Source organism: Platichthys flesus, chromosome 10, assembly GCF_949316205.1.
Source record: "Platichthys flesus chromosome 10, fPlaFle2.1, whole genome shotgun sequence".
In the NCBI taxonomy this organism is placed as follows: domain Eukaryota; kingdom Metazoa; phylum Chordata; class Actinopteri; order Pleuronectiformes; family Pleuronectidae; genus Platichthys; species Platichthys flesus.
In genome coordinates, this window is record NC_084954.1 from 4,406,007 (window position 1) to 4,416,875 (window position 10,869).

Consider the following 10,869-nt stretch of genomic DNA (forward strand, 5'->3'; position numbering starts at 1 on the left):
AAATAAATGATTGTTGTTTGTTGTTGATGTTGTTGTTCTTCTTCTCTTCTCATTGGCTGTTGTTGTTGTATGGAACATTTGTTCATGATTAAAATGTTCATATTAAATGTTTATTTTTGTTTATAATGAGCAGCTCTGTTATATGTGATGCATTTCAACGTTCACAGCTAAACATTTTCAATGCTGCTATTTTATACTGCAACTTTTTAACATTATTAACAGATTAGAGAAAATGTTTTAGGAATTATCAACATCTTGATAAGTGTACAGTTCAATTGAGTAAGCTTACTTACATTTGCTGCACCATTGTTATGTCTCTTATTCTCGCTGTGCTGTTTTCTCTTGTAAATAAAGATAATCATATTTGTTATTATAAAATCATAATGTACGATTCTATAGAAGAACGCGAACGCACCATACTTTCCATTCTCCGTGTCATTACCGCCACCTACTGACCAAAGCTGGGAGTGCATGTAAGATATTTCTTAAATGGGCAGAGGAAAATATCCTTGATTTCATCCGCAGGGGAAAGTATTTAATGTTTTATTTTAAAACAATGATTAGCAAATCATATAAATTTTTCCAGCATGCATTATTAACCTGCTCCTGCACAGTAACAATGAAACAACAGACAACAGCGCCCCCTGGCTGCACATGTGACCCCTGCAGGACACTGGGGGGGAATAAAAAGCTCCATCATCCTGCGATAGGAGCGGTGGAGACAGGGCATCCTCCCCACACCCGACACCCATGACCACCGACTGCAGACTCGCTCGCTAACCGGACACACAGGAGGCATTTTCAGCCAGAGACATGTCGAAGCACCGTAAAGACAGAGACAGCTGGGGTGAGTGTACGTGCATCGTTATTCTATTTCTCTCCCTGACGCACAGAACCGTTTTTTTCCATCCAGTCGAGGCGATGGGCTGGAGGATAATGCAGCCACTTGCATGTTTATCTCCCTCCTTGATCCAGACGCTTGTTTTCATCTCGTCATCCCCAGAAACCAATGTGTGTTTATTTCCATCCTGATTAAATCCAATATCCCTGGAGTGTCGCCCTGTGAAGCAGAAGAAAGCAGACATCTTTTTTCTTCTTCTAATTTATTCATATTTAATGCCTGTTTCAGCAGAGTATGTTTTTAATATATCAGGCCACAGGAAATGTCCTCCTGGGGTGGAGCAGGCGGCAAAAGGCCTGGAAATAACCTTCCACTAGCGGGGCGAGCCTCCTGTGAAGATCAGTCATCACAGGAGGGGATTATGCAATAGTGCATCACTAAATAGCCTCTCATCAGCATCATCTGTGCCCTCATCCCCATCCTCAGCATCACCCATGTTGAGCAGCAGCCTCCTGAATCTCTGTGGCTCTTTTAATCCAGGCCTGCAAGGGAGGGAGCTGAGGGAGGGAGGGGGGGGAGGTGTGTGTATGAGTGTTTCATGGGCGACGAGAATAAAAAAAAGGGAGGAAACGCTGCTTTACCTGATATGACCCACTTTACCTCGACACCCCTGCTCCTGACGTCTTCACTGCGACCAGAGCAGCAGCAGGAGCAGGATGAGGTCCACCGGGCGGGGGGGCAGGCGGGCGGATTGATGCCAGGGCGTGGGTGAGGCCTTCGCAGGAGACGTGCAGTCTTCAGGAAAAACATTGGGACTACTCCGGCTTTAAATTATTCACCCTGCAACCGTGCATTCATGTTGTAGCAGTCTCCTAAATTCACTGTGGCTCTTCAGGAGACCTGCCTGAGTTGAAACTGCACCCTGGAGAAATCAGCCTCATGCACAGCTGCTGAGGATGAAGTGGGTGATGGGTGTGAGGATTCTCTTTCTTCTGTGTGTGTGTGTGTGTGTGCAGAACTTAAACCTTCCAACCCAAGTTTCCTGTAGCGGAACACGAGTGGGGATTTGGGGAGCTGGAGTCGTCCCGGTCTCTGCATCAGGGCGGTCACGCAGCCTGAACGCTCTACATGAGACAGCAGAGCTCGGAATCACACTGAGTCACTGCCTGGAACGCTCCGGAAGAAGAAGAAGCCCTGAATGCACATGAGCTCATTGGATGCGAACAGATGGGATGAGACGCACAGAGCGATTCAGTTATTATTATTAACAAGCTGGTGCGGGAGAAGCTATTGATCTTGGGATGGAACAGGAAGGAACTAGTGTGGCCTTCAGTCCAGCATACAGCCATCAGTCCTCTCAGGAAACCACATTAAAAGAAACTGGATCCAGGTTTTCGAATTGGACACATTCGTAGAAATCTGCCTCTTTCTCTGGATCTGCAGCAGAATTTAATTATATTTAAATTGAGTTATTTTGTGTCCATTGTTGCATCTTTCCTACAAGTTTCATGGAAATGTGTCGAGTAGTTTTTCTAAAAAACAAATCACAAACAAACGATCAGGGGTGAAAACAACTTTCTGTGCTAATCACACCTAGTTGTGTGAAAGAATATCAGCAGGGAAATGACTTACCAGCAACACAATTCTATATCTACACCAACACAATCAGAGACAGGTTGTATGAACAGTTGGTCTCTGACTCTCTCCCCCTCCTCACTCGTCCTCCAGGGTCCCTCAGCGACAAACCCGTCTACGACTGGAGCTCGGAGGAGGAGGAGCCGGACGGACGAGCCCGGCCCGTGCAGGTGCTGCTGGTCAAAGACGACCACACCTTCGAGCTGGACGAGGCGGCGCTCAGTCGCATCCTGCTGGCGGAGGAGGTCCGAGACCGCGACGTGGTGGCCATCTCTGTGGCCGGGGCGTTCCGCAAGGGCAAGTCCTTCCTCATGGACTTCATGCTGCGCTACATGTACAACCACGTGAGTGACCCGGTCTGACCTTTGGTTTCCTGCTTCTCCTCCGTGTGCATGTGTGAAGCTGAAGTTTGACCTCTGCATGTCGGAGCGTCACCTTCTACTCAGACTCATGTTTTTATTTTCACTTCATAGACCGTGTTTATTTCTCTCTAATGGAAATTGAGTGGAGACTCCAGCTGATATCGCTCATAACTAGATATTTAAAAAAACTGAATTCAATCGGCTTAAATTGTGTAAATGTGGAAAAATGTGGAAAGAAAGTCACAGAATGGAGTTCATATGATTTTAAACAAATAATCAATGAAAGAAAGAAGAGTTCAACTAAGTTCTGTTCTTCATAGATTGTGTCTCTACTTCCTCCCACTATTCAAAGATGAAGCCAAAATATCTTGGACACGAGTGCGGCCATCTTGCCCTGGTGATCTCCTTTAGAGCCACAGTCTGTGCAGCAGCTGTGTCAGTCTAATGAAAACAGAATGTATAGTCCAGTTGTATAAACTCTTATTGTTCACACCAGTTAATGCACACTACATGTACATGTGTAAATCTTACAAAAAGTTTGTACAGTATGGGAAAGGCATGATTATGATCCCATTCCCAGTCTGATCTTCAACATCTAATCACAAACACTACTGGATCTGCTGACCCGGTGTCATTGTGCTCAGGCCTCGGACACGTGGCTCGGCGATGCAGACGAGCCCCTGACCGGCTTCTCCTGGCGGGGGGGCTCAGAGAGGGAGACCACAGGGATCCAGATCTGGAGCGAGGTCTTCCTGGTGGACAAGCCAGACGGTGGAAAGGTGAAGTCTCATAAATGTGAACATGACACAGTCAGATGTGATGGGCCAATTCAGATCTTGTATTTTAAACAACTTTTAAACTACAACTAGAAGGGGTGGACAAAACAAATACACTTTTTCCTTTTGTTAGATTTGTAGCCACTGTTACGTCATCATGTTATCACCACCCAGTCGTCCAACTTGATCTTGTTGGAGCTTCATGAGCTTCATGAACATCTCAACCTCCTGTTGTTGGTCACAAAGTCATAACCATCCATCAAAAATAGTTTTCACTCTGCAGAACGATTTGGTCCATTTGTCCCAATCATGGTCCGAGGCACCTTTCACACCTGTTATTATTTAGTTCAGACCAAAGTCAAAAGTCTGAAGGTCCGGACCAAACAAGGTCAGTGTGAAACCGCCCTGCGTTCTGCAATGGTTTGTTCCTTCCAAGATCTTTAATTAGAAACAAAAAGAACTAGCTCAGCACCTTGGGGCCCCTTAGCTGAGGGGGGGGGGGCTTCAACGATTGGGCCCCCAAAGACCCTTGAAACACTCCTGGAGTTCAATCACTCCTCTAACAATCCCCCCACAGCATCACATGACTCTTTACCCAGCAGAGTGGAGGCAGGAGACACGTGGCGCCCCCCCTCACAGCTCAACGTCTTCCTCTGTCTCCCAGGTGGCCGTGCTGCTGATGGACACTCAGGGGACGTTCGACAGCCAGTCGACGCTGCGGGATTCAGCCACCGTGTTCGCCCTGAGCACCATGATAAGCTCCATGCAGGTACCACCACACACGCATGTCTACTGGGACTGTAAACACTTTAAGGGTTAGTTTTAGGACCGACATGTTTCCACGCACTAAAGTGATATCATCAAATAGACGCATCGTATTTTAAAACTTACATTTTAACTGGATTTTATGAAATAAAACTGTAAATGTTCCTTTTCAGGTTTACAACATCTCACAGAATGTACAAGAGGACGACCTCCAGCACTTGCAGGTAACACTGTCAACACCAATACACATAATAATCAACACAATACTGAGAGCTCCCAGACCGAGGTCAGGAGCTTCATACTGGGGCTCAGTAAATAATATAGATATATAATAAAAAGCTGTGTCAGAAATCATGTGATTCCTCAGAAGGTCCAAAAGCAACATGATGTGACTTTGACTGAGAAACAGCGGTGAATATTACCCACGATCCGCTGCTTCCTGAACCAGAAGAAACAAATCCACCAAACTCTGATCGGAATTCTTCATATTTTAAACGTTTCCTGCTGAATAGTGGAGACAAAATCTGGATTTTAATGACTTCTAAGTCTTTCAATTCATCTACAGTTCAACTTCAGTTCTTCTCACTGGAGCGTTAATGATTCTAAATGATCTAAAATGATTGTAGTCTTCCATCAATACATTTCACATCCCCACTGATTGGGTCTATTTTTCTTTATTTCAGCTCTTCACTGAGTACGGCAGATTAGCAATGGAAGAGACTTTCCTCAAACCTTTCCAGGTAACAGCTTCATTGTGCTGCTGACTGAATTCAAATGTGTGTACATGACATTCAAACATCATTATGGATAATTATCTTAAGCAGTCATATTATTATTTATAGTGACCTGATCCACTTTCTGTCTCAGTCCATGATTTTCCTCGTTCGAGACTGGAGTTTCCCGTACGAGTTTCCCTACGGACAGGAAGGAGGCATGCAGTTCCTCGAGAAGAGGCTGAAGGTCAGTCATCACTGATGTCACAGAGGTCGAAGGTCAATTCACGTTTCTTCCTGTGTCGTCTGTCTAAGAATCTCTGAGTCACGAAGTCGACTAAGACGCGTGTGCTTGTGTTTTTGCGCCGCAGATCTCTGAGAACCAGCATGAAGAGCTGCAGAACGTGCGTAAACACATCCACTCCTGCTTCACCAACATCTCCTGTTTCCTGATGCCCCACCCGGGCCTCAAGGTGGCCACCAACCCTCACTTCGATGGAAGAATTCAAGGTACATCCAACTATCCATCTATCTATCTATCTATCTATCTATCTATCTATCTATCTATCTATCTATCTATCTATCTATCTATCTATCTATCTATCTATCATCTTATCTATCTTATCTATCCACCTATCTATCCATCTATCTATCTATCTATCTATCTATCTATCTATCTATCTATCTATCTATATCTATCTATCTATATATCTATCTATCTATCTATCTATCTATCTATCTTATCTATCCACCTATCTATCCACCTATCTATCCACCTATCTATCTATCTATCTATCTATCTATCCATCCATCCATCCATCCGTCCGTCCGTCCGTCCGTCCATCCATCTCTCTATCTATCTATCTATCTATCTAGAAGAAAGAAAAATAAGCTGTTTTATTTGTATGCCTGTTTCTACTGCTGATCTTTCCTACTTAGTATTTCCTGGATTAACTATCAGATACTAAATGTACTTCAAACAACACAGTTAAATACTCATCCGCGCTGCCTCTCCTCCTCTTCCTCCTCCACCTCTTCCTCCTCCTCTTCCTCCTCCTCCTCCTCCTCCTCTTCCTCTTCCTCTTCCTCCTCCTCCTCCTCCTGGTCTAGAAATCGATGGCGAGTTCATCAACAACCTGAAGGTGCTGGTCCCCTGGCTCCTCAGTCCTAGTAACATCGACGTGAAGGAAATCAACGGCAGCAAAATCACGTGCAGAGGCCTGGTGGAGTATTTCAAGGTCAGAGCGAAGGACCAAGCTCACAAGTCCACTCTCAGTAAACACCAGAAACCACACAGGGTCCATAGATCAGACGTGTGCTGCTAAACGCTGATAACTGACATTCTCCTCCTCACTTTGCCTTTTGGTCCTCACTGTTTATTTCAGGCCTACATCAAAATTTACCAAGGCGAGGAGCTGCCTCATCCAAAATCCATGCTGCAGGTAAGGTTTCCCTCTCACTGTGTCTAGATGTAGAGAATTGTGTTTGAGGTAGAGGCTCAATATTCATGATCGTAAAAGACTAAATCAAATGCATTTTTCTTTACTTATTCATTTCAACTTCTTTACTTTCTCACTTCGATTTACCTCAACTCACTTTCCAGTTACTTTTTTATGTTGATGCTTTTTATTAAGTACCTTTTATGTGAATATTTTCCTTCTTGATTTGAATTCAGTCGCTGTCTCTGTACTGTGGAGCAGGTTAAAGCTCAGACCTGAATTTACACGTCCTGAGTGAACAGGAGCAGTAACTCTGTGTTTCTGTGGCATTTGAGTTTTCCTCTGCAGGATCATTAGAGTATTTCTTCCCTGACACTCACTTCCTGTGCTTCCTCTCAGGCCACAGCAGAGGCGAACAATTTGGCAGCCGTCGCAGCCGCAAAGGATCTGTACAACAAGAAGATGGAGGGGGTGAGTGCAAAGGATCTTCTCTAAACCGACCTCCGGCTGCAGGACGCTTCTTCACCCGTCCCCCTTGTCTCCGTCCTCAGGTGTGTGGCGGCGATCGGCCCTTCCTGGCCCCCAGCGAGCTGCAGGCCCGACACGGCGTCATCAGGGAGGAGGCCCTGCAGGTGTTCCGGGGCGTGAAGAAGATGGGAGGCGAGGAATTCAGCCGCCGCTACCTGCAGCAGCTGGAGGGGGAGATCGACGAGGTCTTCGTCCAGTACATCAAGCACAATGACTCCAAGAACATTTTCCACGCCGCCCGCACGCCCGCCACCCTGTTCGTGGTCATCTTTGTCATGTACGTGGCCGCGGGCATCACAGGCTTTGTGGGCGTGGACGTCATCGCCAGCTTGTGCAACATGATCCTGGGTCTGGCGCTGATCACCCTCTGCACCTGGGCCTACATCCGCTACTCCGGGGAGTACCGAGAACTGGGAGCCGTCATCGACCAGGTGGCTGGTGCACTGTGGGACCAGGTGCGTCCACCAACACATTCAGTTCCTACACTGAAAACAGACATATTAATGAGTATTTTCATTATTGATTACTAGAAGTTTTACCACAGAATTTGAGAAAATATAGAAAAAAAAACGTTTTCTTCTTCAGATTGTTTGTTTGGATCCAAACAACAAAGAAAAACATTGTGAAAGATTGAGAGAATCAACAAATATTCACATTGGAGAAGCATTTTCTGAAAATATGACTTAAATATTATTTTAATTTAATAATAGCTGACTAATCGAATGATTTACTAAGAGGGGAAACAGTCAAATTGAAACACTGCCCACTTTCCATTCACCTGTCTGTAACTTAGGTGCTACTGTCTCTTTAAACCACTAGGTGGCATCTATCTCCTTTAAATCAGTGGCAGAGACTATTCAAGTTCCATTACGCCACCAATCAACAAGCTTTGTATGTGTTATATTACAAATATGTATGTATATATATATGCATGTATGTGCTCACACTATATGTCTTTTCTTTTTAATGCCTCTGCAGGGGAGCACAAATGAGGTAAGAGTACAAATCATATTAAGAATATTTACTTTACAAAGGATACGTTCACTTAACTTTTATAAAAAGAGGAAACTTTGGATGCCAAAACAAGAGTGTATAAATCTCTATGTGGGAATTTGCTGCAGTTTCTTGTGACTATTATCAAAGCCTGGATTATTAACTGGGATAATTGTGCAACTGCCCCATGAATGGTAATATAAAAAATGACTTTAAGGTGGCTCCTGCTTTGTGTGTTGAACTTGAGGTCGTCCCTCGATGAGACGCAGGACCTCACTGATCGTGAAGTTAGTTTTAAGACCTTCATCAATTCTCTGTCATGTGTGTAAACTAACTGATCTGGGATCATATTCTACCACAGACACACTCCAGCATGTTCTGCACTTGAGACGAGGGGACGTGTTGTCCTCTATCTCACCTTAATTGTTTCAGGTTGATTCTTTTCTTACAATAAAATCTGTCTGAGCATCGTTCTCCTAATGTCCAGCCAACTAAGGATAATCAGTTATTGCTCAAAACAACTGTTGTGAATGAAAACTGCTTAAGAAGCGATGGCAGGAAGTAAAACCTACAGACACTAGAGGTCAGAGATGCATATTTGATTTAGATCACTTTAGAAAACCAAGCTGCAGCCTTGGAACATCTGTAGACGTTGCATACAGATGTGGGAGTGATGGGGGGGTTTAACAGGGGTTGAAGCCAGTAGCAGATTGATCTACAGTGTTGATGGATCTTCTTCCTGTAACCACCGTCTCCGCTCCGCAGGCCCTCTACAAGCTCTATAATGTTGCGGCCAATCACAGGCACCTGTACCACCACGCCTTCCCGGGGCCTCAGATGGATGAGGACGAGCAGGAAAGGAAGAGGGACTGATTAAAGACACAGCAGGGACTTCCTGGTGATGGACAGGGGACGAGGAGGAAGAGGAGGAGGAGGAGGAAGAGGAACATCCTCACCCATCAGGCACTCTTTTATTCTGGTATTGGGGCTGTCACCAGTACACTCACTTCTTTCAAACCTAATAACGGACTGTATAATGTTCACGTATAGGCGACGTCAGAGCACCTCTGCAGTGGCTCTCCATCGAGGGGTGACATGAATCATTGTGTCTCACTTTTGTGTGTCTGTGAAAACACGCTGTACAGATCTATCCGAGGAGAGAATGTGCATCAACCGACCTCCAGTCAGCTGTTCATTTCATATCGGACCAGTTCTTTCCCTTTCATCCTCGTTTGTGACGGTCGTTCTGTTCTTTGAAGTTTCGTGCCGTCTATAAGATAAATATCTATGAAAGCCAAACTAGGTTCTGTGCGTTGCCTGACGCAGCGTCCCGTGGATCATCAGCATGGTGAATGGTTCATGTCCCACATCTCCGAGCTTTAAAACCAGGACTTCTTTATATGAAATGTTTCGTTTGAATGGTTGTGACTAAGTAATATTGTGCCATAACATGTAAAAAAAAGAAAAAAAAAGAAGGGCTTTCGTTGTAAAGAGTTTTGTTTTTTTGCTTTGGAGGTTGGTGTAACTTTTTGAGGTCTGGATCAGGGAGTGCAGCTTTGTGTTGGGTTTTTAAAGTTTACACAACACTAGCCGACACCATCTCTCGCTTTGTGGTCCGCTTGCAGTTTTTTGCAGTCACGCAGCGTCCCAGTGGGCCTGCATACTCCCAGTGGTCCCAGTGCACACGAGCGCTTGGCCTCCGAGGTCGCAGGAAAAGAGTGCGTTCGGTTCCCATTGTGATGCAGAGGTGGTGGGTGGGACCATTGTTGTGTTTTCTCACTGAATGTTCGAGCAAATCCGAGGAATGTAGCCTCCCCGTGGCCACCGAGGAATCAGAGCGAGAGGCCGTGAGGCGGGGCCACGGGCCTGCTCCGGAGAGGGATCCTCATTCCTCGTCTCTTTCATCATCCTCACACACTTAAGTTGAATCATCTGTGAAAGAAGAAGAGAAAAGAAAAAGAAACCGCTGCATGGTGAAAGAGGCCCCGGCTCTTTGTGTAGTCCACAACAGCTTGCATTTGTAAACAAAAGGCTTGTGTCTGTGGCGGCACTTTTTTGGTGTTTGAATACTTCGGCTTCGTAGACTGTTACTGTACATCTGTATATTTGTGGTCGTTGTTTTTAGCTCATTGGTCACGGAGAGAACAGGGACACTGTCATGCGTATTTAGCGAGTTTATACTGAGGTCTGACCTCAAGGGTTGAGGATGTAAAGGCTCTGCAGCACGGTGGCTTCTCCAGTCTTCCACAGCGTATAATCAACATGAGTGAGGCCTTCACACACAAGGAACCATCGCAGTCCGCTTTAAGACCCCCCCCCCCCTCCCCGTGTCTTCATGACTTCGCTGGAGTGATCGTGTCCATTCGTGTCAGAAGAAGTAGCTTTTGTTCACAGTGGTGTTGCGTTTACGTTAATTGGAGATTTTTAAGAATTGGTTCCTCAAACTGCCCTCATCGTCGTTCACATCCACTGAACTGAAAGGTGAAAGGAGATCGACCTCTTCCAGGTGGACACGGCTTCATGCACTGCAAACGTTTCAGTTACAAAGACATAATAATAAAGTTGGACCAAATTAATGAAAACTAGCCTTGAGTAATATTTTTTGAACGATTCCACGTAGACACATTTGAATAAATAAAAATACTGTTTGATGTAGTATGTGGTTTTGGGGCTATTTGAGCTGTGAACACATCACTGATGTATAATCCACCTTTTAAAACATCTAACAGACAAGTTCTTTTTCTTTGAATTACTAATCCAAGGCCAACATTCAGTCTTTAAACTCCGTCTTTGGTCTCATCCAACTCTTGAAGGGAA

At 45.0% G+C, this 10,869-nt stretch overlaps 1 protein-coding gene across 2 annotated transcripts; it reads left to right on the forward strand.

Moving 5' to 3' along the window:
* Positions 1-662: 662 nt before the first annotated feature.
* atl1 (atlastin GTPase 1) lies at positions 663-10,622 on the forward strand. 2 transcript variants are annotated; one of them, XM_062397906.1, is made up of 14 exons: positions 663-853; positions 2,570-2,820; positions 3,483-3,617; positions 4,279-4,383; positions 4,553-4,603; positions 5,063-5,119; positions 5,247-5,339; positions 5,464-5,602; positions 6,203-6,330; positions 6,478-6,534; positions 6,931-7,002; positions 7,083-7,514; positions 8,038-8,052; positions 8,818-10,622. In XM_062397906.1, the coding sequence occupies exons 1-14, from the start codon at positions 814-816 to the stop codon at positions 8,923-8,925; spliced, it is 1,683 nt and encodes a 560-aa protein (XP_062253890.1). In that variant the 5' UTR covers positions 663-813; the 3' UTR covers positions 8,926-10,622. The 2 variants fall into 2 exon arrangements, with proteins under 2 accessions (XP_062253890.1, XP_062253891.1); XM_062397907.1 differs by having other exon boundaries at positions 664-847.
* The last annotated feature ends 247 nt before the right edge of the window (positions 10,623-10,869 follow it).

Coding starts and splice junctions, on each gene's coding strand:
- atl1 (XM_062397906.1), top strand. CDS start 814: ATGTCGAAGCACCGTAAAGACAGAGACAGCTGGGGTGAGT. Junction 3,618..4,278: donor ACAAGCCAGACGGTGGAAAG/GTGAAGTCTCAT, acceptor TCTGTCTCCCAG/GTGGCCGTGCTGCTGATGGA. Junction 5,603..6,202: donor CTTCGATGGAAGAATTCAAG/GTACATCCAACT, acceptor CTCCTGGTCTAG/AAATCGATGGCGAGTTCATC.